General features: G+C 46.4%; 1 protein-coding gene across 2 annotated transcripts in view; it reads right to left on the bottom strand.

Annotated features, from left to right (window-relative positions):
• Positions 1–1530: 1530 nt before the first annotated feature.
• The window catches only part of VEPH1 (ventricular zone expressed PH domain containing 1), a 98805-nt gene continuing 75161 nt past the window's right edge, over positions 1531–25174 (bottom strand). The window contains exons 14-15 of one of the 2 annotated variants that reach the window (XM_075098603.1): positions 14071–14207; positions 1531–2806 (exon numbers count right to left, since the gene is read on the bottom strand). In XM_075098603.1, coding sequence (XP_074954704.1) covers positions 2570–2806; positions 14071–14207 — 374 coding nt within the window. In that variant the 3' untranslated portion in view covers positions 1531–2569. The remainder of the gene's footprint in view (positions 2807–14070; positions 14208–25174) is intronic. The other variant, XM_075098604.1, reaches the window with a different exon arrangement.

The raw sequence follows: 25174 nt of genomic DNA, 5'->3' as shown, positions 1-25174 counted from the left end.
TCCCTGCCACCAGAAGGTCACCGTCAGAGCCTGGTCACCTCAGATTAGTCCTGCCCTTGACAGTTTTGAGCTTGTTCGCTTTAATTTCCCACCCTGCACTCACTACACCCTGCCCATGGGTGAGTACAACAGACCCACGGCACGCAAGGTCTCAGCATCCTTCTGCCAGTTCCCTGGTGCACTGCTGTGCCCGGGGGCCTCCATAAACATCATCGCTGGGTCTGGGTAATGATTAAAAATAATGGAAAGAGAGATCAGCAAAGAAACACAGACATCCCCACGAGTGCAGGCAACTAAAACTGGGGACACAGAAATCGCAAACAGCCTGTCAAAGTTTATCCTAATGTTTATTTCACTGTAAATGGAAACTCATTGCACTGGTACTTCCCCGAGGTCCATGGTGTTTCTCCCCAAAAGGTTTGATGGTGCTTTGATGCTGAGGTTGAGAAGTACCCCTCTGGAGCTGTCAGCTCCAGCTGCTGCAAAGGACTGGGCAGCCCTTAGCTCTGACCTGGCAGCAGAGCTCAGGCGCTCTTGTGGTGCCACAAAGAAACTAATTTTTTCTCATTCTAATTCAAGCAAATGCTCATTACCAAACGTTAGCATCTTACCTGTCAACGTAACAAATTACAGAGCTCTGGTGGCCAGAGCAACAAACACCAGCAACACTCAGTGCTTGCAACTTATCAGGCGCCAAAGATAAATATTTATATGGCATGTTACAAGACTCCAAGCTTCGTGCCATAAACCCTGCTGAACAACTGCATCAAGGAAGCAGGCAGCAAACCATCACGTTAACTCACTGAGATCCCACTCCCTCCACACCTCTTCCAGCCCGTGCTCAGCTTCATGCCTATCTTCTCCCCACGCACTCCGCTGCAAGGACAGGGTAAGGGAAGGGAGCTGGCCTGCCCATGGCTGGGCTCCCCGGAGGCAGCCGGGCACCCCTGCTCCAGCCCCGCAGTGCCAGCCCTGCCACAGGTGCTGTCGTGGCCCCGTTCTCCCAAAGCGAGAGAAGTTCAACGCAGGCAGAAGAATGCTTCTGAGCTGTCCTGGGCCTCTGATCTGCAGCAGCCCCCGTGAAATCAAGAGAGTTAGGAACGTTTAGGCTGGTGGAAAAATCAGGCTGTAAATTCAGAGGTATGCAGTCATTCAACCTCACCCCACAGAACTGTGTCACATAGGAGACAGACATTGTGATGACAGCTGAGAACAGGCTTGACTGCTAGTGCCAGCACTGGCTTTACTCAGTAGACTTTAATCTGAATTTATTTCCCAGGTCATTCCCCTTGCTCCCTGTTCCCCAGGCGCTTTCGATGACACACATGCTGCCCGTGTTTCTAATTGCTCTTCAGTTTTCTTGGTAATTCATTAAACTGAGCAGACCCCTGGCAGGTCCCCACCGTCACAGCTGTCCGAGCAGCGCTGCCACCCTCACCAGCCCCTGCTGCCCTCCTGTCCGCAAAGCCAAAGGCGACGGCCAAACTCACCCAGCAACCACTACAGAAAGTCGGCATGAGAGTATTTCAGAAAGCAGATCGTATTGCTGACTTTTTAATGTTCCACACTCTTTAACTCTCCCTTTTTGGCAACAACGTTTTGCAAAATATACGTTTTTCTGGGTTGGAAAATTGCAAATTTTATTTCTCCTCAGTCTTGAATGATCTCCAAGTTAATTTCTTCACCTGCAGACTTCTCATTAAGTTTTTTCCACTCTTTTTGTTTTTTTTTTTTCTTTCAGTCTTTTCTACAGCACTTCCTCCACTTCAGAATCGTTTGAGAGTGACAAAGTCAAACAAACTGGGAATTTTCCAAATTTGGAGAAATTTTGAAAAGGTATGCGAGAACACAATTTAAAATAAAATTGAGAAAATTACATTCAGTTATGAAGAGGAGAAAAAGCACAAAAAAGAGGGAAAATCAAAACAATTAAAATATTTAAAATTATTTTTTCAGCGGTATTAAATCTTAAAAATGACTCAATTTCAAACCTGAAAGAAGCAGCAAATTTGATTTTTTCAAGACACATAAAAGCAGTAAAAAGATAAAGTACAGTGAGATTAAATAAGAAGGAAAATTATCTTTTTACAGACAGAAAGTGATTGAGAAAAGCAGGAAGTCCTTACACACTCAAATGATCTCAGCAGTGTCCACAGCCACTGAGACCATGTGCATCTCAGAAGCAAAGGCTGAGGTGTTGGGGTCCAAGTTTGTTTCTAACCATGTCTCCTGGCTTGCAGGCCAGTAGGCTGAAGAAAAAACCCTGCATTTCACATGTGGTCGTGGAAGCTGCTCCTACACCAGCAAATGTCGCGGTGCCAGGGAGCGCTCCCGCATGGTGGCACTCCATCACCTGGTAGTGCCATCGCGGCATTAGACCTCTTGTGCTGCACAAAGCTCTCCCTGGCCCATGCCAACACTTGGTCTAACCCAGAGTTTCCCGTGGTCCAGGAGCCGGTGGGGCTTTTGGAGGTAAAAGAGGTCCATGGTATGGCAGTGGGATGCTCTGCGCTGGAGTGGTCCCAGACACATTTGGTTTGCTGACAAGGCCATGGGGGTGCCAGCAGCTCTACAGGTAGGTGGTGGCCTCTCGGCTCTCCCGCTCTCTAGCCTGTGCGACGGCGACATTGATGCACTGGAGCCACTCCTCGGCGTTCTTCTCATCTTTGGCCTTGAAAACATAGGTCTTGCTGTCGGTGAAGATCTCAAAGGCCCGGGGCAGGCTGCGGTCCCTGCGCTTCTTTGCCACCACTTTAACGCTCTGCACCTTGCTGAGCTCAATGGGGCAGTCGTCGGGGTCGTCTTTCTGAAACACAGGGAAGACAAACAGAACCAAGTTCATCTGGTAAAGCTTACGCCCTCTTAATAAACAGTTGATGTCTCTAGAGCTAGGTTTTTGTAAACATTGCTCATGTGGGCAAACACACTGATAGGGACTTCCCAAAAGAGCCTTAGGGAGTTAGAAACCCCCCCTCCTATGCAGCGCCACACTCACCTACTGAACACCATTGGGTTGGGTGTCACGGTCAACTGCACGCAATGGCCAAGGGTCCACAGTGATGCCCACGAGCCCTCCCCTCACCCCCAGCATCTGCACTTTTTAGTTCCAGCTCCAGCTGTCAACATGGGCTTGGATTTTCCTTCCTGTGGCTTTTAATAATGGTGATCTTTGTTAATGGAGCCATGCACAACTCATGCTGATGGCAAATGCTTCCTGGGTACAAAAATCAGCCAGTCCTCGGGGTCTGAAGAAAGCTCTCTTCTCTTAAGCAGTGATAAGTTGTTCCCCTTTTCAGAGTCTCCACCCAAAAATGGAAGCAGCAACTCCTTTTGTTTGTTTTGAAAACAGAACAGATACCTTGAATCTGACCCAGGAATGTGAGGGAAAACATGGCATTTCTCAGTGGGGAATGGAGGATATGGGATATCTCAGTTGCAATTTTATTTGAAAATAAGTAGGTATGTCTAGGAAATCTTAGTGTCATTGTAAGAGATATGACACAGGAGATGGTTGTAGTACGTAGGCTGACGTAAGAGAGAGTTGTACAAAGTCCTGGAAGTTTTCTGCAGAAGAGATTTGTGAACTCATAAAAAATGAACAAATTTGGTCTCCAGGTGAGAAGTTTAAGCCCAAAGCCTTGATTCCTCAAGAATATTTATGTTTCTCCTGTGAGATGCTTATAATTCTTACCAAGAGGAGTAAGGCAGATTTTCCAAAAGCTTTCTGCTCCTATCATACAGCAAAGATCTGGACTGATCTGAGTGAGAATTAGTGGTTAATTATCTTGCAGGAGCTGAGCATGACTCAGGAGAGGCTGCAGTGTGGGAACTGGTGTCTCCAGGGCTGCTCTGCCTGCCCTAGCTTCGTCTGCTCTCCCAGCAGGCCAGGACTGAAATGCAGGACCAGCGTCAGGCAGGGACACTTCTCCTGCAGTAATGTCTCAGTCCCTCTGGGAAGAAACAAGGAACACTTTACTCTTCTAAGGAAAAGCTGATCTGAAAAGACCATGCAAAAGAAGTCCCAAGCCCAATGGCTGTGATTCCTCTCTGGGATTTGATAGTCTCCTACCCTTACCACTGATCTGCCATTCTTCCACATCCATAAAGAATACCCAGGATGAGTTTCCCAACTTTTAGAGCTCTTCCTTGTTGCATACGTAAGTATTATTTGCAGTCAAGGTCTCCTATGTTCCTGAAGTGCCATAATCCCTGGGCAGTCCCTTCCTTTCTGACTTAAACGAGCACTGAAGTCCATCCCTTGACCGGCGAAGCTCTCCAGCAAGAGAGGCTGGCACGAACCCCTCAGCAGGGCCAGTGGCTGGGTGAGCAGACACAGCCCTCCGGGACATGGGAGGTCCCTGGGCTGCAAATGGCAGCGACAGTGCAGAGCACCCGCCTTCCCAGCACATCTTCATCCCCTGGTGTTGCTGTTGCTTATTCTGGAATGGGACATTTTTTTGTCTTTCTCATTCATTCCTTGTCAGGGAGCCCATTCCAGACCAGAAAATTTTTCTTTAAGTGGAAAATTTCCCACTAAAATGTTCCCTCCTGATCAAACAACCTTCCATGAACAGTGAAGTTAATCTCCAGCTTCACATGTGTGCTGGTTTTGGCTGAGAAGGGGTTAATTCTCCTCACTGTGGGGGTCAGCTACCTTTCCAGCTTCCCGCGCTCTGCCGCGTGGCGTGGCAGGGGGGGCTGGGAGGGGCAGGGCCATGGTGGGGGCGGCTGACCCCGACTGGCCAATGGCAGGTTCATTCCATACCATGTGACACCATGACCAGTATATTGAGGGGGGGCAGTGGCAGCGCGCGGGCGGCGCGGCGTCGGGTCGGCGGGCGGTGAGCGGCTGCGGCGCGTGCGGTTTGTTCCGGCGGTTCGTTCCCCCTCTCCCCTCCCTTCCCCCCTCCCCCGGGGCTTTGCGCCTCTCGTTGTTCTCCTTTACATTGCATTTCTACTGTTGTTTCTTTTAATTTTCATTATTAAACTGTTCTTATCCCAACCCACGAGCGTTACCCTTCTGATTCTCTCCCCCATCTACTGGTGGGGAGTGAGCGAGCGACTGTGTGGGGCTGAGCTGCCGCTAAACCACGACAGTCTTTTTGGCGCCCAACGTGGGGCTCGAGGGTTGGAGATAACAACAGCTGCTGGTCCCAGCACCATGTTGTCCTTTTTGCAGTTGGTGTTAAAAATCGGTGTTGGTTGTTTGAGTCTGCTGTGTTCTGCTGTGATTAGTAATGTTTTGCCTACGAGATTTGTTATACAAACACTCGTTTTCAGCTTTATCTGGTATTTGGGGTTTTTGCTGAAACCGTTACTGTACTTCGGACACCACCTTGTTGAGGCAATTAGCAATTATACCTCCTCCTCTGAGAGATTTTATATGGAGGAAATACAGAATAATACCTTTGCAACTTTGTTCTATGATGTCTGTGCCTTTGTTACAACAACGTTTTTGTATCTTGAACATCCTTGGGTGGTTAAGGTGCAGTCATTGTTAGTTTTTGGGCATGTTGTTTTGGTTTTGACTAAGCAACTTAAGAATATCACCCAGAAATCTGCCCCGAGGCTTGATAGTTACGAGTGGCAGGGCATGTGGGATAGCATGGGCAAATACCTAGGGCAGTGGGCACCCCCAGTGTTTTGGAGTTTCACCCCCGAGCAAGTGCAGAATCCTAAAAAACTAGTAGAATATTTGGAGAAAGTATGTTGTTACGCTGGGAACTCCAGAGAGACACAGATAACTGCAACATGCTGGGGTCTGGCCCATGCATACCGAGCCCTGCTCAACAGTATTCAGTGCCCCCAGGGGGAAGAGAATGTCTCTGGATTGAAATGCAAAGTGACTGGCACTGTAGACAATCCAGCCCTGACAACAGGCACTGCAGCCACTCAAACCCCCACAACAAGTACCGGAGCTAGCTCAGAAAATAAACCCGTACCAGTATCAGTTGCCCCCATACATAAGACGAAATATTGGAAGCGGACATCAACTCGTTTAGAACGGGATGATGAAGAACCAGGGCCATCGCGGGGAGAGGAGGGAGAAGTAATAAATGAAATAGAGACCACCCGATCCCTGTCCTTAAGCGAGTTGCGAGATATGCGAAAAGATTATAGCCGTCGTTCAGGTGAGCACATTGCCACCTGGCTGCTCCGATGCTGGGATAATGGGGCCAGTAGCCTGGAACTAGAGGGAAAAGAAGCCAAACAATTGGGATCCCTTTCTGGGGAAGGGGGCGTTGACAAAGCAATTGGGAAAAAACCACAAGCCCTCAGCCTCTGGAGGCGACTCCTGTCTGCAGTGAAGGAAAGGTATCCTTTTAAAGAAGATGTTACATATCGCCCAGGAAAATGGACAACTATGGAGAAAGGCATCCAGTATCTCAGGGAATTAGCTGTGTTTGAGGTGATTTATGGTGACCTGGATGATCAACGGTCATCCAAAGATCCAGATGAAGCCGAGTGCACACGACCCATGTGGCGGAAGTTTGTACGGAGCGCACCATCTTCGCATGCAAACTCATTGGCAGTGATGTCCTGGAAAGATGACGAGACACCAACGGTGGCAGAGGTGATAGATAGACTCCGGGATTATGACACAAATATCTCTTCCTCGCTTGTCTCTGCTGTGGAGAAACTATCCCAAGAGGTCCAGCAACTCAAAGAAGATCTGTCCTACTCCCCACCTCGACAGAGCAGTGTCTCAGCTGTTAGGAATAAGCGTCCTTTGGCTCAAAGAAGGGGATACACACCACGGGCCACCCTATGGTTCTACCTGCGTGACCACGGAGAGGACATGATGAGGTGGGATGGCAAGCCTACTTCGACCCTACAGGCACGAGTACATGAACTGCAAGGAAGAACAGTCACTCAGGGAGGCTCTTCCAGGAAAGCTGCTGCTCCAGTTTCCAGCGAGCAAGTCCCCAGACAGAGGAGTAGAAGCGCAGATTTTATTTCTAAGTGTAATAGAGGGACTCCTGATTCACATTTACAGGAAGTGAGTTGTGACTGCCATGATCAGGACTAGAGGGGCCCTGCCTCCAGCCGGGTGGAGGAAAGGGATAACCGGGCTTACTGGACTGTGTGGATCCGATGGCCTGGCACGTCCGACCCACAGGAGTATAAAGCTTTAGTGGACACCGGCGCACAGTGCACCTTAATGCCATCAAACTATATAGGGGCAGAACCCATCAGCATTGCTGGAGTGACAGGGGGATCTCAAGAGCTAACTGTATTGGAGGCCGAAGTGAGCCTAACTGGCAATGAGTGGCAGAAGCACCCCATTGTGACTGGCCCAGAGGCTCCGTGCATCCTTGGTATAGACTACCTCAGGAGAGGGTATTTCAAGGACCCAAAAGGTTACAAGTGGGCTTTTGGTGTAGCTGCCTTGGAGACGGAGGAAACTGAACAGCTGTCTACCTTGCCCGGTCTCTCAAAGGACCCTTCTGTGGTGGGGTTGCTGAAGGTCAAAGAACAACAGGTGCCAATCGCCACCACAACAGTGCACCGGCGGCAATATCGCACCAACAGAGACTCTCTGATCCCCATCCATAAACTCATTCACCAACTGAGGAGCCAAGGAGTCATCAGTAAGACCCACTCACCCTTTAACAGTCCCATATGGCCAGTCCGGAAGTCTAATGGAGAGTGGAGACTAACAGTAGACTATCGTGGCCTGAATGAAGTCACTCCACCGTTGAGTGCTGCCGTGCCAGACATGCTAGAACTTCAATACGAACTGGAGTCAAAGGCAGCCAAGTGGTATGCCACAATTGATATTGCTAATGCATTCTTCTCAATCCCTCTGGCAGCAGAGTGCAGGCCACAGTTTGCTTTCACATGGAGGGGCGTCCAGTACACCTGGAATCGACTGCCCCAGGGGTGGAAACACAGTCCTACCATTTGCCATGGACTGATTCAGACTGTACTGGAACAGGGAGAAGCTCCAGAACACCTTCAATACATTGATGACATCATTGTGTGGGGCAGCACAGCAGAAGAAGTTTTTGAGAAAGGTGAGAAAATAGTCCAAATCCTTCTGAAAGCTGGTTTTGCCATAAAACAAAGTAAGGTGAAGGGACCTGCACGAGAAATCCAGTTCTTAGGAATTAAATGGCAAGACGGTCGTCGTCAGATTCCAATGGATGTGATCAACAAAATAGCAGCCATGTCTCCACCAACTAGCAAAAAGGAAACACAAGCTTTCTTGGGCGTTGTGGGTTTTTGGAGAATGCATATTCCAAATTACAGTCTGATCGTGAGCCCTCTCTATCAAGTGACCCGGAAAAAGAATGATTTCAAATGGGGCCCTGAGCAACGACAAGCCTTTGAACAGATTAAACGAGAAATAGTCCATGCAGTAGCTCTTGGGCCAGTCCGGGCAGGACAAGATGTAAAAAATGTGCTCTACACTGCAGCCGGGGAGAATGGCCCTACCTGGAGTCTCTGGCAGAAAGCACCTGGGGAGACCCGGGGTCGACCCCTAGGGTTTTGGAGTCGGGGATACAGAGGGTCTGAAGCCCGCTATACTCCAACTGAAAAAGAGATATTGGCAGCATATGAAGGGGTTCGAGCTGCTTCAGAAGTGGTTGGTACTGAAGCACAGTTGCTCCTGGCACCCCGACTGCCAGTGCTGGGCTGGATGTTCAAAGGAAACATCCCCTCTACACACCATGCAACTGATGCTACGTGGAGTAAATGGGTTGCACTGATCACCCAGCGGGCTCGAGTAGGAAACCCCAGTCGCCCAGGAATCTTGGAAGTGATTATGGACTGGCCAGAAGGCAAAGATTTTGGATTATCACCAGAGGAGGAGGTGACACGTGCTGAAGAAGCCCCACTGTATAACAAACTGCCAGAAGATGAGAAGCAATATGCCCTGTTCACTGATGGGTCCTGTCGCCTTGTGGGAAAGCACCGGAGATGGAAGGCTGCTGTATGGAGTCCTACACGACAAGTAGCAGAAACTGCTGAAGGAGAAGGTGAATCGAGCCAGTTTGCAGAGGTAAAGGCCATCCAGCTGGCCTTAGACATCGCTGAACGGGAAAAGTGGCCAGTGCTCTATCTCTATACTGACTCCTGGATGGTGGCAAATGCCTTGTGGGGCTGGCTGCAGCAATGGAAGCAAAGCAACTGGCAGCGCAGAGGCAAACCCATCTGGGCTGCCACATTGTGGCAAGATATTGCTGCCCGGGTAGAGAAACTGGTTGTAAAGGTACGGCATGTGGATGCTCACGTCCCCAAGAGTCGGGCCACTGAAGAACATCGAAACAACCAGCAGGTAGATCGGGCTGCCAAGATTGAAGTGGCTGAGGTGGATCTGGACTGGCAGCATAAGGGTGAACTATTTCTAGCTCGGTGGGCCCACGACACCTCAGGCCATCAAGGGAGAGATGCAACATACAGGTGGGCTCGTGATCGAGGGGTGGACTTGACCATGGATATTATTGCACAGGTTATCCACGAATGTGACACATGCGCTGCAATCAAGCAAGCGAAGCGGGTAAAGCCTCTGTGGTATGGGGGACGATGGCTGAAATATAAATATGGGGAGGCCTGGCAAATTGACTATATCACACTCCCACAGACCCGCCAAGGCAAGCGCCATGTGCTTACAATGGTAGAAACAACGACTGGCTGGCTGGAAACATATCCTGTCCCCCACGCCACTGCCCGGAACACTATCCTGGGTCTTGAGAAACAAGTCCTGTGGCGACATGGCACCCCAGAGAGGATTGAGTCAGACAATGGGACTCATTTCCGAAATAGCCTCATAGACACCTGGGCCAAAGAGCACGGCATTGAGTGGGTGTATCACATCCCCTATCACGCACCAGCCTCTGGGAAAATTGAAAGGTACAATGGACTGTTAAAAACCACACTGAGAGCAATGGGGGGTGGGACATTCAAGCACTGGGATACACATTTAGCAAAAGCCACGTGGTTAGTCAACACGAGGGGATCTGCCAACCGAGCTGGCCCTGCCCAGTCAGAAATCCTACATACTGTGGAAGGGGATAGAGTCCCTGTAGTGCACACAAAAAGTATGCTGGGCAAAACAGTCTGGGTTCTTCCTGCCTCTGGCAAAGGCAAACCCATTCGTGGGATTGTTTTTGCTCGAGGACCTGGGTGCACTTGGTGGGTGATGCGGGAGGATGGAGAAATCCGATGTGTGCCTCAAGGGGATTTGATTTTGGGTGAAAACAGTCAATGAACTGAATGGCACAATGTGAACTGCTATATAATATTGTGTGTCACCTCTGTGTTGTATCAATGATATCAGAGTACGAGCCTCCCAACCCATGGAAGATCAACTATGAAACAAGCCGTGCAGCAGTGATGGAACGATGACTGACTCGGTATGCAGCAACCCAACGCCACACACCGTCTCTCCCACCCGGAAAGACTGATACAACAGATGGAGCCCAGAGTCATGGACTGCGTGAACTCAATGGACATTTTAATGGACATTTTACAGGGAAGGTCCATGAACTAAGGGAATGATGTCTGTGTATTATGTTAAAGGATGGGAAGGGGAGGGGTGGTGGTTGGTACGGTTGTATTGCATCATATGGGACCTGGGCATGGTGTAAGTGGTATGGAATAAGGGGTGGAGAATGTGCTGGTTTTGGCTGAGAAGGGGTTAATTCTCCTCACTGTGGGGGTCAGCTACCTTTCCAGCTTCCCGCGCTCTGCCGCGTGGCGTGGCAGGGGGGGGCTGGGAGGGGCAGGGCCATGGTGGGGGCGGCTGACCCCGACTGGCCAATGGCAGGTTCATTCCATACCATGTGACACCATGACCAGTATATTGAGGGGGGGCAGTGGCAGCGCGCAGGCAGCGCGGCGTCGGGTCGGCGGGCGGCGAGCGGCTGCGGCGCGTGCGGTTTGTTCCGGCGGTTCGTTCCCCCTCTCCCCTCCCTTCCCCCCTCCCCCGGGGCTTTGCGCCTCTCGTTGTTCTCCTTTACATTGCATTTCTACTGTTGTTTCTTTTAATTTTCATTATTAAACTGTTCTTATCCCAACCCACGAGCGTTACCCTTCTGATTCTCTCCCCCATCTACCGGTGGGGGAGTGAGCGAGCGACTGTGTGGGGCTGAGCTGCCGCTAAACCACGACAACATGGGAACAAATGTTTCCAGAGCCATCAATGATTCCCCATGCATGACCATGGGACCACAGCAGTGGCCCACCCTCCCCTGCTTCCACGGAGACCGATTAAGGCTTTATCAACAGTATTAAGCTGGCTCTGCACTGAAATCTCACCTGAGATAAACATTAGGAAAATTTTATCACAGAAAACGCAAAGCAACAATAGACTCGAGAACCAAAGCTTTGCACCCATGAGCCAGGCCTTTAGACTTAGAAGCCTATCTAGCAAAATTTATATATTCTTTTCATTCCCACACAGTGTTTAACCTCAAATTGCTAAAGAAGGTTGATTGCACCCTAGGCACATTTCTCTGAAGGAGCTTACCACAATTTTCCAGGAGTTTAGGATATGGCTCGCTTTCAGATCTCTTGTATTTTGGCTTTCTCTTGCCTCCCCTTTACCCACTGACCATACAGTTGCTTAAACAGAGTGAATATTGTCCACATGGTTACTCTGACAAAAGGGAGGTTCATGGTGGGGCTCCAAGAATAAGCAGGCACAGCCAGCTGGCCACCTCACAGTATCTCCTCTGTGTTAGGTTTGTATTTTCAAGTGAGCAGCGTGTAAAGTCCAAACACCCACGCAGCAACCAGCCCTGCTCCACAATGCCAGAGACGATGGGGCAGAGCTGTCATGCTCAGGCAGGCAAGCACTGTCTGGCCTCAAGGACTGAAACATGCACCAGATGCAGCTGGGCAGGAGCCTCTACCACCGCTTTAGCCGGCCACAGCCTGCAGCCCTACATCTTGCGGTCCTTTCGGCACCGGTACTCGGCAGCAAGGTGCAGGGCTGCTCCTCCCGCCGGGTGCTGGAGGTGCACAGGAGCAGGATCTGAAAGTCACGCTTTTACTGTCCAAACCACTTCTGTGAGCCTTTATACCTCCAGCCCTGCTTAAAGGCCTTAAAATTTTCTCTTTGATGTCTGCAGTAGTCAGCCCAGGGGACGCGTGCAACCTAAACTTGCGGGCTCAGGGTTGGTCCAGGCTGCAACCCAAACAATGGTTAACAGCAGGACTTGACTCTCGAGTTTAGGCCAGAAATGTAGAAGTAACAGGATATAATGCACCAGCTTGAAAGACTGATTACCCAGACACAATAACCCCGCTGCTGTCCCCAAGGGGCTGGATGCCAGCCTGTTACACTGACAAACCAGTCCAGGTATTTGTGCTCAACTTTTAAAAAAACCAAAGAAGCCTTGAGTTTGCCAATTAGAAAAGGAAGGTTAATCTATATGAATTACACTGTTGAGCAAAATCTGCTGTTGAACAATCTAGTCTGCCAGCTTGACCCGCCTGCCATGCGCTGGACATTCCCCGCGTGAACACGGCGAGCACTGAGAACGCAAATCCAAGGAGGCGATTTCTGCGTGCTAATTGCATCCCAGGAGTAATCAAGGTATTCTGATGTGCCTTATGCCTGGCTTGTTTGGAGAGCTAATTAAAGCCATTCTGATAAATACATTTCTATAAGCCAACCAACTTGCTAAAAAATGACAATTATTCTGGCACTCTTTCAAAAGGGACGTCAGCCAGTACTGAGCTGCAGCTATGGTACATGTATGGATTAAACTGTCTTCAGAATCTCAACTAAAACACCAGAAGAAGTCACTAGAAAGTATGGAAAAAGCTGTTTCATGAACTACTTGCAGTCAGGATGATTGTATTGTCCCACGAAAGGCACATGTTCCTCCTAGGCAGGACACCCTGTTGTATTTCTTATAGGAAAGGGCTGAGGAAGCCATTTAAGCAGCTTAAAGAGCTTCACTAGTTTTCTATAATAATAAAGATTAATTACCAGACATATTAAAGTTTGGCTATAGTTGGAAGACGCTGCTATTTTCAGATTATCTAAGAGAGAGCTCTTGTAACAAAAATAGACTCTTTGGCACAATGTTTGGTAATTCTCATTGTGAAAAGCTGAAGAAAATTAGTTTCTAATAACTGAGAAGTAATAACTAATGAGGCCTGGATTCAGTTACCTGCACTTCCATGCCCTGGGACACACTTGCCTCTGAGCCCTATTGGTATAAATTTCGAACAGTTTCACAGAAATTTCAGCAGAATGTGTCTGAATTCAGATGAGGGTAGAACTGAAAGCTAAAACCCCTCTGTTCCTTTAGGAACGTTTAGCATCACCTTGCCTTAAACGCCCTTGTATTTCCTGCACAAGTAACACCAATTATAATGCCGCAATCTCAAGAACAGTTATTAATGTACAAAAGCAGGCAAGACTTTCCAAAAAGGTGAAGAGTTGCTTGATTTTGGAGGCTGCCCTGAGGTGTTCAGAAGGGCCTGACTCTCCAGGTAAGGTACGCTGAACATAACCATCTCCCCCCGAACACGGCTGGTCCCGTGAGAACTGGGGACCCAGAAGCAACAGCTCACTTGCAGCACATGGGCTGTGGCTGCTACATATTTTCCTGTCCTTTGCCATGCACTTTGCAAGTGAAAAAAAAAAATATTTTCCTGAGCAGAATTTATTGAAATTGTGTTTATTCAAGGAAACAAAGAATCACTGGTCAAGACTGGAAACTATTTTTTAACCCACTGTAATTCCTTCAGGAACAGAAGCTTTTGTAATATCTGAGAAGTGACCCTGCGATGCCTCGAGGCAGAGAGGATGGTACTCAGGCACAATCACCAGCTAGTAGGGTATAAATTACTGAGACATTGGAGTCGCAGTGCTGAGCCCTGGGCATCTGGTGCCTGAACAAGAGCAGCGCCAGTCTAACAGTCTTGAAAATCTCACGTTCTTGATCCAGAGGGAAAAATATAACTAAAGCCAATGTGCAGCCTCTTGACTGAGGTTAGCCATGCAGCGTACAGAGACCAGGGGCAAAGCTGAGTGGTAAAATCCTCTGGGAAATGCGTTGGGGAGGAGGGAAAGAGAGAAATCAAACTGATGGTCTTCTGACTTACGGATTTTCCTTTCCGAAAAAGCAGCTGATTGCCAGCCAGAGTGAAGTAGCGAGTTTTCCACCTTTTGATAAACTTCCACCGGACTTGCTTCTCTTTAAGCTTGCCTTCAATCAGAGGTTGGCCATCCTGATTTACAACTGGGGAGGTGAACACACAAAGAGGGGGTTATTTCTGCCCTCCCTTTGCCCCAGCCAAAAGCCAGGCTTTAGCTGCAATGCAGAAAAGACTTTTTGCAGTTTAGCTCTGCCAGCTCCAAGACCACATTCCTCCTGACCTCAAGCATTCAGCTGTCACTTGAGAAAGGCATTTCAGCCCTTAGTCATGTTTTGCTTGGGAGGCCTAGCAGATGGAGCTGACAGCTCCGACTCTGCTGTCCATCACTTTTTCTGTTCCCTTAGCTATCATGTACTTATCCCCACCATTATGCCTCCCAATTGTTCCTCAGCCCTGCAATAATAATTTATAATTTTATGGAATTGAAAGTAGGCATTTATGTTATCTCTGAGGCTTTCATCCACACTACCGAGTTCAGTACAGTTATATTCCTGCTGTGCAGAATTTTGGACAGGAATATTTTGGGGATATCACTCTCCATTAACTGCAATAGCTTGCTTCACTGTGGCAGCAGCCCTATGGAGAAGGAATTAAGAGGCAGCAGCAAGATGTCCAGTGGGACTGACTCGGCGCCATCCATCCCACTGGAACAAGCACCAACCTCTCATAGGTAACTCCAGCCCAGAAATGTGACTTTTTGCTGAGAAAGCGGTTGGCAAGTCCCAGGGCTTTTTCTCCTGGGCATGACCCTTCCCTTCCTCACCCTCCCAAGACACAAATTCTTCCCTTGGGAAAGGGATGTATTTATTATCATCCCTCCCTTATCCAGTGTTTGAGCATTAACCTAGCCCTGCATTTTGTAGAGGTCACTCCCTGTTACAGCTTTATTATCTTTTCTACTGCTCTCTTCAGGAATATTTCAAAAGTTGTTTCATATTAGCAATCCATTTTGTAAAAAATAATCCTTACAGCACACCCAGTTCCTGTAAACCTCACAGCGCTGACCGATTGGGACCGTGATGTTTTCTATCACTTTTGTATTTCTAAAATAACATAATTTATTTTGACATCTGGACTGCCAAAGGCCAGAGCAACTCACAGCTCAGCCCCCAGGGATCCGGTGTCTGTCCTGCATCCTCAGGAACAGGCAGGGTCTTTTCATTATATTATCCATTGAGAACGTTGATGTTTTTACCATCTTGTGGCAAAATTAACTTACAATCTATTAGTGTGTCATTGGCCAATAACACTGCCTCGCCTGTACCCTGGGTGGTAAGAGCTAAAATAGCATTTCTGCCACGTGTGTGCATAAATGCCGTCCCTACTGAGCCTACTTTAAACACAAGATGGGTAACTCTGCCCAAGCCAAGAAAGGAGGAGGAGGAGGAGAGACACAAAAGCTTCTGTCCCACTTGATGACCTGTGCTACAGCGCGTTGCCCAAGAATAATCTAAAATATAATTAAAAATACATAGTGTACAGTATCGAGTTCAATAACCGTAATGACTGTAATTGGCACAGAAGCAGAACTACAGGCACACTCAGCTCCTTTACCTTCAGCTCAGCCACTTTCCAGCCCATTCATCTTCTACAGTGGTCTGAAAAGTGGCTTCAATTTGCCTTAGAAAAATAACTTATGTTTGTCACTACAGATTTTCCTTCAATCAATTCCCTTAAAAATAAAACCCAAATGAAGTCTTTAGGAAAGGGAAAGAAACCCTTTTTTCTCTTATTGCAAAATTATTGCTATATTTAAAATTACTTTCAGAATTCAAAGCACTGCGAGAAATATTGGGAAACCTTGCACTTTCATACACAGCGTGTTCATAAGGTTGTGGCCACCTCTACGAGCAGCCCTGTGAGCATGGTGCTCACCTGTCATCAATATTCACTGGCACTTACCTCGGCTGGAAGCACCCGAGGTTTTGGGAGCTAGAAGATCATTCCCAAACCTTGCACACAAAAAGGAATTTTCCAGCACAAGAAAAGCCCGGCCACCAAGGGGGTCACCATGGGCTTTAAACCACAACCGCAGAACAAACTCGAGCCACTGCCCTTCACATATGGAGCAAACAACATAAAAATTCTCTAATACCACAGCTGGGTTTCTTTTTTCTTTCTCTTCTATTTTTACACTGATAGACAGGACGTGATGGATCAGATAGACTGAAGAGCAGTCCAAGGCGTAAGCAGTCAGACAATAGATGTTTTTTGATGTGATGTTTGATTTGGAGCCCTTCCCAGCATCTGTCAGATGGTCAGTTATCCTCTGGCTGGCCGTGCTTGCATACCTTGGCATGAAAGTTTATCCAGTAACGCTTTTGCTTGAAAGTGTTTGCTATCGTCTGTGCGTGAGCCTTTCAGAGCCTGAAATGCAGTAGGTCGGTGTGGTGCTGAGGATGTGGGGTGAGCAGGGTGGCCAAGCACAGCCACCAAAGGTAGCACCTGGGGTTTCAAAGGCTTTATAGCTTTTTGGACACATACCTCTCGTCACTACCTCCTGTCTGGTAGAAGAAAAACAGACAATGCAAATACAATGCATCAGACTGAGATAAAGAATGTATTTTTTCCTCAGCATTGTTTATATTGGCAGAGGGACAGGCTTTGGGGGTCTTCAGTGTGTACTATTTCAATTTCCTCAAGAAAGACTATAAATATTTCTGTCTCTGTAGATAGGGAGTTTTTGGAAGGAGATGGACTGAATGAAAAGGGGGGTGGCTAAGTTTCAGCTTCGATGGGGAACTGCAGCTGTGATTTCCATGATAAAAACAGGTCACGCTCTGCTCCTCGCAGCCCACCACATCCCTAGCCCGATGCAGCAGCACTTCTCTGCATATTTTCATGCTAGCACTGATGCATCACACCCCCAACCTGACACAGGACAAAGTAAAACAGAGGCTTGCTTTCTCCCTGCATCATTTGTGTCACTGCAAAATGGCACAAATTTACAGGGAAGCTGGTTTGGGGCTGCGCCCATTTCACAACATGTCCTTCCGCGGGACGGAGCCACATTTTACGGTGTGTTCCTTACTAAATAAAAACACAATAAACAGTTGTGTTAAATATTGTTCTCTAAACTACTACAGGTACATGTTTTCACCTGTTTTAGAGATTTTCTCAACTGACAATCTTTTCTCTTTTCTCTTTCAGAGAAGCATGGCTGCGGTGGGGGCTGTCTTCAAAGAAATATTCAATTTATGTGAAAATCCTGGAAATGGGACCAAGAAAATGTAAAGCTGAGGGGATTTAAAGTCTTCCTTGGCTATGACGTGCAGTGAAGCGGTGCTTCTGCGAAAGCTCTTTGCTGAGGGTGGCTGCTGGCAGCCTCTGTCCTGCCTCCGTGCCCTGGTGCGCTGCTGGGGATGTGCAACCAACAGCACTCAGAATGATGCATCTGGGTCTGGATACTGCATCTGGGGTGGGGCTTTTTAAACCCTCTGCTCATCAGGCTGTGCAAAGGGGAATGGAAAAGGCCACAAGGAGTCCCCTTGCTCTATGGCAGGGAAAACCAAAACAGGGCAGAACACCCAAACTCCATATATCCCTCTGCCTCCCTGGTGTGGGTTTCTCAAGCACTGGTCCAGGGCAGATGCCTTTGTGAAGCAGCCTTGTGCCATGTGGAGCCTCGTGCCCATCCCTGGAGGTATTTAAAAGACATGTAGACGTGACACTTCAGGGCATGGTTTAGGAGACAAGGTAGTGTTGGGTTGACGGTTGGACTTGATGATCTTAGAGGTCTTTTCCAACCTTAATGATTCTATGATTCTATGTGGTCTATGCTGAATTTACACTCGTATTGAACACGTAGTATTAACTGCTGATGAATCAATGGCAAAAAAGTCCCGCATAGGCACACTCCCCATTTTCTAGACAAGCAAAACAATATCGTGTGGCAAAGCTCCCTAATAACAACTAACCCTGTTCAAACAGAGCAGAAAGCAGCTGAAATCCAGCTCACACAGGTGACAAGATGCACGCAAGATATCATCAAATGCCACTGAACAAAAAAGTACTGGAGAAAATAATCCATTTTGAGGAAGTAAAAATCTGGGTTTTTTCAGATAAATTTGTTTCTGCAAAAAAACCTGGTTCCATCGGACTTGATGAGCCTTGGCTTTTTCACCTGGGCAGGACCGTGCAGCCACTTCTGCCTGTGGCTGCACTGATACCCTGTTCGAGGGGACGCCACCTGCCAACAGCAGCTCCATGGGGGAAATGTACTGGGAACAGAAGGACTGTTTTTCTTTCTAAACAGCTTTCTAATGCTGTATCAGGTATTATCTGACATTTCTTCAGCTGAGATTTGCTGGGATACCCATAATGGTCATCTTTGGGAGCTGAGCAGAAGGACAGTCCCATAGGGCTGGCAGCTGTCTAGCAGGTCTGAGTACAAGTCCTCGTGCTCTTCCACCAGCCACTTCATATTTGGGTGACTTCATTCCCCATTTATAAAATGAGCATTATAATTTGTCAGATTTGTGAGAATGGATAAAAATTTTTAAATTTTTATAATTAGTTGTAAACAGCATCTAAGCTGATATTTTGCTTATTGTGCAAATGCCTCATCAAATTTCTAACTTAATGATGTACGGGGCAATATCCCTGCCATTCACATAATTTGCCATTCACATGTGCACTCTCTTGGTGGAGGATTTCTCACCATGAGAATATGCAGTTTGATGTCAGGAAATTACCATCTCAGTAGCATGTGGGTGATAATAACAGGGCATGGCTCCATATCGTCTCTCAAGATGAAGTGTCAGAACTACTATGACAAAGTCTACCCCATGAGAGACAGAGAGCAAAAAGCTGTGAATCTGAGAAACTCAAACGAACAGCACCAAGTAGCAAGCTTTCCTGGAGCGTGCATAAAAGAAAGAGGAGAGAATTTAATAAAAAATGACAAAGATAGGACAGGAAAAGAATTTTTACTCCTACATGATAACAATAAAGAATTCATAATGTGCACAGTGCCTTTCAGAGCATGATGACAGCTGTAAAAACATCTAGGTACAGCAAAAGAAGGACTTGATATGAAAAGACAATTGCTTAGTGGTTGGGTCTTGTGCATCTACCTGGCTCCTGGTCCCATGCGAATGGCTTTGATACCAATTCCGGTTCAGTAGGAACATGCTTTAACCCAGAATAAGAAGGTGTAAAGCACAAAAAGTTCAGGGACCAGAAGATACTGAGATGGTTGGTGGTCAGGAATGCAACATGAGAAAGGAAGTGAATGCGCAATTTTGGCCTAAAGTGGATTTTTATGGCCATAATCTTCCAAAACCAGGATTTACTAAAGAAATGCTGATCTCTCTTTAAGCACCCGGTGGCTGGAAGCAACGCTAACACAGCACTTCTCATGTACATCCACAAAGAAGCCCATGGGGAATTCTGATGTCAGCTTCCACAGTCATTGTAATGAATCTGATGCCAGTATGTCTGAGGGTCTGATTAGAAGAAAAAGATTCATGAAAGATAAGAATGAAGCTCTTTTCCAATATTTTTCTAAGTCCTTTTGCTTATTTTCATTGCGGTTAACTTCACAGAATCACAGAATAATTGAGCTGGAAGGGTGCTCAAGGGGTCTCTTGTCCAACCTCCTGCTCAAAGCAGGGTCACCTATGGGGTCAGGGTGGGTTGCTCATGAATCTATCCATCCAGGACTTGAAAATCTCAACAATACCTCTAGGCAAGCTGTTCCAATGCTTGATCATCCTCATGATGGGAAAGCTTTCCTTTGTAGCCAGTCTGAACCCCTCTTGTTCCAATTTATGCCTGTTGTCCCTTGCCCTCCCACCACACCCTACTGAAAAGAGCATGGCTCTGTCTTCTTGGTGACCTCCTTGTAGTTATGGACAGACTACTATGAAGTCCCCCTTGAGCTCTGCCTGCACTGGCCCTTGCCCTCAGCCCCTTCTCACAGGGCAAGACACCAGTATTGGGGGCTTCAGCCCCCAAATGTCTTGGAGCCTGTCCCAATAAGGATTGGGACTTCAGTCACCACCGTAGCCATTGAATGCCTGCTATGTGCAAAGTAGGACTACGTGCACGGAGCTCTGTTAGCAAGGGGCATCATGAGTAAATCCGTACTGCCTCAGGAATGCAGAGCTTTACTTTTCTGTCTGAAATCTTCCCAAATCCAAATTCAGTAGCTGGTGACCCCCACTGCTTTCCACGGCAGAGCAGGGTTATGTGAAAGAAGCATCTGCACTTCTAATACAATTAGAAGATATATTTTTTTTAAAGCAATCAATTGCCAATTGGGGTGTGCACATTACTTATACACATATTAATTATTGGTAAATTATGCTTATAGTTTTGATTTCTTCACCTTGCATGAATAAGAAAAAATTAAGAGACTTCAGAAGTGTGATACAAGAATGATTTAACACTGATCTTTCATGTGATTAGTCATATCATGGGAAACTAATGAAGTGTATTCTCCTTAATTTGCCCAAGCAAAGATCAAGACATGGCATGATGAAGTCTACAAATAGAGATTTTCTGCATAGCAGGGAAGGCCATAATGTGATGCAATGTTTAGAGATAGGCTAGAAATAAACCCACATTTTACCAGTGTGGTCAAATTACCTGAGCAACAGCTTAGGCATGTCATGGCTTCTCTTCCACTTGACTTTTAAAAATCAGGTTTAGACATCTTTAGAAAAATATGCAAAGGTACTACAGATCAAAGAGAAAACATTTCTTTGATATAAGCATTATTGGACTAAATTCTTTGACTATTGTTATATAGGAGGTCAAATCAGGTGATTGCATCATCTCTGGGTTTGAAATCACTCTGTGTGGTGGTATGCTGACATGTATGATGAGATCTGTAGCTTGGCTTGAAAAAGATTTGAAGAATTCAAAAGGTTATATTTACTATATATTTGTAATGACTTTTTTTTTTTTACACAGAACACACAATAAATCTAAAAATATTACCTGAACTCAATATGAAGAATTTACTATAAAATATATTGTTTCTTAAACCATCTCAATACAGAAACACTAGCTGCAAAAATCAATTTAACCCTGAATAGTACCCATTGATGTAAGTGCCCATTGGAATTATTTTCTATTTATTGTAACTTGCTTTCTTCGCAGAACTACAATGTGTCAAGCTTTAAGTAGTTTGGGTACTGAATATAAAGTAAAAAACCTTCCAAACTCTTCCAAGATGAACTCAAGGCAGACAAAACCCAAAGATTAAATCTTCCATGTGAAGAAACACAAAATCATCCACAAAAATTCAGTCTGATCATGAATGATCTCAATGATAATAAACTGCTCTTAACTTGAAAGAATGGAATGTGTGGGTGGCAAGCAGATGAAGATAAATGCAATTAACCTCAGGGAATATGGATTCACTCTCTCTCGTTAATCATCACATTTGGTTTTGTTGAAAACCTGGAAAGGACACATTACCGAATGCCACTTTTTATAACATTCAAGCAAGCCTTATAGCTGGGATATTTTGGTTCACTAGATAATCACCACTGCTAGCAAAAGATAAATGTATTCAGAAGTTAATATGGTGTAGGCTGTTCTGAGCGAATTGCTTTTTTAAAGAGGAATTAATAAAAAACCTCTCAGTTTTACCCGAATCGTTGCCCATGGGCACAATGCCTCTTCTGAAGCCCACAGGGATTACTGCAATTTCTTTGTAAGCTTCCAGAATAGGGAATGTACTGCAATTCCCTCTCCAGCTATCAAGTGGTTTTACTGAATTTTTTTTGTGCAAGAGCTTGTGAAGCCAACTGTCAATATAGGAGGTTATGTTGAAACGAGGCTCTGAAAGGCCAGCTTTTCCTAACAAGAGGCACACACTGAATTTACCAAAATTTCCAATGCCTTCTATCTGTGCTTGAATGGTCGTCATTTAACAACAAAAAAATACCGTAGCCTGGTTTTCCTAGCTCTGAGACCAGCTACACAGTCAGGGCGCATATGTGTATCTGAGCAGATGAGTAGGATTTGTGGGAATGTTCTTCCTGGGTGGCAGGAAGGAAACAGTTTGGGATGATTTGACAGCACTTCTGGAAAAGCGTGGTTGTGTAAGAAATGCTTTGCAGTCAGAAGAATGCATGAGAAGTATTCAAACTTTCTCCGGGTTAATTGCCACTTTGAGTACATCCACCACATTGATTAAGCATAACTGCCTCTCTCCTCACAAACTCAGCCTCCAAGTATAGTCCGGCTCCAAAAATGCAGTTACACCCCAAAAAAAAATCATTGATCTGGCATCCTAAGGCAAGATTGGGGCTTTAAGGCATAATGCTTTCCTAAGTCTGGAGGACAAATGGCATTTTGCAACATGGCATCCAAAAAATGCAACAGAACCCAACATTAACAAAAACCAAAAGACAATAATAGAAAAAGAATTTGCCTCTGAATTCCTTCCTAAAGAATAATTTGGTTGCTAAACAGGATGGCTGAGGGGGAGAAATTACTTTCTTGTCTTTCAAAAGTATCTGAGATTTCAAAAGGTCCGTCCCACTGTGGAATGAAAACAAAAGATGTCTTACAGCCTTTACATTTCTTACCAATTCACAGACACCTCTGAATCCTCTTTCTTGTCACAGATCTTATAAACCCAAAAAGACCCAGTGTCTCCTGCTGTCCTATGATTTTTCCCAGATCTACATCACCAGTACCAAGGTGAATCTGTCATTCACCTGCAGATTTTTATTCCATTGAGCACTATCTTCCATGTTCCTTTCCTACACCTGAGCTTTTTTATGACCCATACAATATTTTCTTGAGCTTCTAAAGGCTTTTAGAAGAGAAGAAAATTATGATATTCACAATGTGCCTTTCTTACAAAATTTTCTTTAAACCGAGACAAAGACAGTAATTGCTTATGAAAACGACAGTTACAGTCCAAAAATATTCTGTGCCCAGTTCCTCCCATCCCTGACCATCCTCAAAGGCATTCCTGAACTCTCAGCCCTGGCTCTAAAACAAAGGGTAAATGGTGTTTTTGTAGGTGTTGACATTAAAGTCTTCTCCCTCCTTTCCTGGGCTATGGCAGCAGAGGCAGCCTGGTGGCTGGGTAGGGAGGAGGACAGGCTGGAAGCCTTTCTAAACAGGTGAGAGGCAGGCAGACCTGTTGGCAGCGATAACCCTGCACCCTGCAAACTCCAGGCACCACCCTTGGTGCCTTCAGCACTTGAGGAAAAAACACCTTCTTTCAAATGTCCAGGCATCCTCCACGCTCTTGAGTACTTGTGATACTGGAGAAAGAGAGCAAAGTCTTAACAGCTTCGTACTGTAATTGCATTTTTTTTCCATTGGGCTTTAGTTGATATCATACATATACAAGCTAGGAAAAAGGTAAACCTAAAAAAATATAATTTGTTTTTCCACTCCTAGGAGAGGCAGTATAATTTACAAGGGCCTATATAAGTAACAGCATATAGGAATGAATGTTCTGCTTTCATTTGTACCCGGATACACTGGGCGAGCTTGATGAGGGCAGACCCCCCTCACCCAGCTGGCCAAGTGCTCCACGCAGAGCAGATTTTGGCACTTCTTGGGAAGGACAGAAGTGCTGCACTGCTTGGTGGAAACCACTCAGGCTGGAGGGCAGAGCTTTGGAAACATTAATCCCTTCCGTTGAGCCCAGTGTGTAAATGGAGAAACACCTTTACACACTCAGGGAAGTGGGATCAGCACATGCATTTCATTGCAGCCTTTTCACAGTGCTAGAGGAAATGGTGAACCCTTGGGAGCGATGTGACCTCCCTCATCTCTGTGGGCTATTGCGACACCAAATCTACAACCTACAACACTGCAATGGGATTTCTCACCAGCCTGAAATGACGACAAATAAGTGAGAGGCAGCACGCCAAACCCCCACTGCAGGCACTCCACGGCAGGCGTTATGCTCCCACTTCCTGAAGACCATTAGCGTCAGGCAGAATACACAGTTTACCCTACTCAAGATGTCAGCTCAAGTGCTCTGCAAACAGACTCAAGAGCCTCTTTGTCAGTGGTACAGAGAGCGTCCCCACTTTCGTAAGGTCTTGTACTAATCAGAGCACTGAAAAGCTCACTGGAAATTGCTGCCTGCTGTCACAGTGTTTTATTGCTGTTTGCCTTGAGTTCAGACCCGTTTGAAAACACCAGCTCTATACTGGTTGTACCAGTGGGGTCTGGATCCCGGTCCCAACACCACACTACTGGCTGTGCCACAGGGGCCTCCCCACACTGTGCCCTGCTTCCAGCCCTTCTTGGACCTCTCCTTGGAGGCCATGGGACATTGGCAGGAGAGCAACAGGGAAGCCGAGCGTCAGCTGTCCTTTGGTGTCTCCAGACTAGTGCCATCAGCAAAACTCATGGCATCAACAACAGAATGGTGTCTCATGTCACCCCCAAGGTTTGCCTTTGCCATCTTCATCTGGTCCGTTGGCTCTAATACAGCTGTCCTACCAGCATAATCAACAGCTTGCTACAAACACTCCCCTTTTAAATGTCTCTGAAAATTCAAAACAAACCTATTTCATTAAGCTTTGAAATTTTAAGCAAGACAGACTCCTTTTCCTTGTAGCTTGACATACATCTACCACTGATGTGATGGACAAACCACAGCAAGACCACAGTACTGAAATGAAATTTCAGATCAAAGAATAATTCCTTTTATGGTTGTTGAGTCCCAGGCAAGTTGTGGAAGGAGTAAGGTGGTCAAACACCCAAGAAATGAGCACAGGCAGCCCAGCCTGCATCAGAAGCTGTGCCACTCTTGTAAGACTTACTAAATTCAGGGTTGATGAAATACAAAAAGATGCTAGCTGTTAAAATAAATAGCTGAAACAGCCAATTATTGAAAGGGTTGGCCAAAATATTCAAAATTCTTGGCCAGAATTGTGCAGGCTTTTACAGAGTGGCAAAAAACATCTAAGAAAAAGGCCATTCCTCCAAATATCAGTATGCTGATCTAAAACACACGGGTATTGGGAGCATTCAAAAAGGTCACTAGAATCTTTTACCTGGGAAAAAGTGTATTTTCCATTTACCCTTTTTTCTAATATAGCTGAAGTATTATGGC

This window comes from Phalacrocorax aristotelis, chromosome 7, assembly GCF_949628215.1.
Source record: "Phalacrocorax aristotelis chromosome 7, bGulAri2.1, whole genome shotgun sequence".
NCBI lineage: Eukaryota > Metazoa > Chordata > Aves > Suliformes > Phalacrocoracidae > Phalacrocorax > Phalacrocorax aristotelis.
This window is presented reverse-complemented; position numbering and strand designations above follow the sequence as displayed.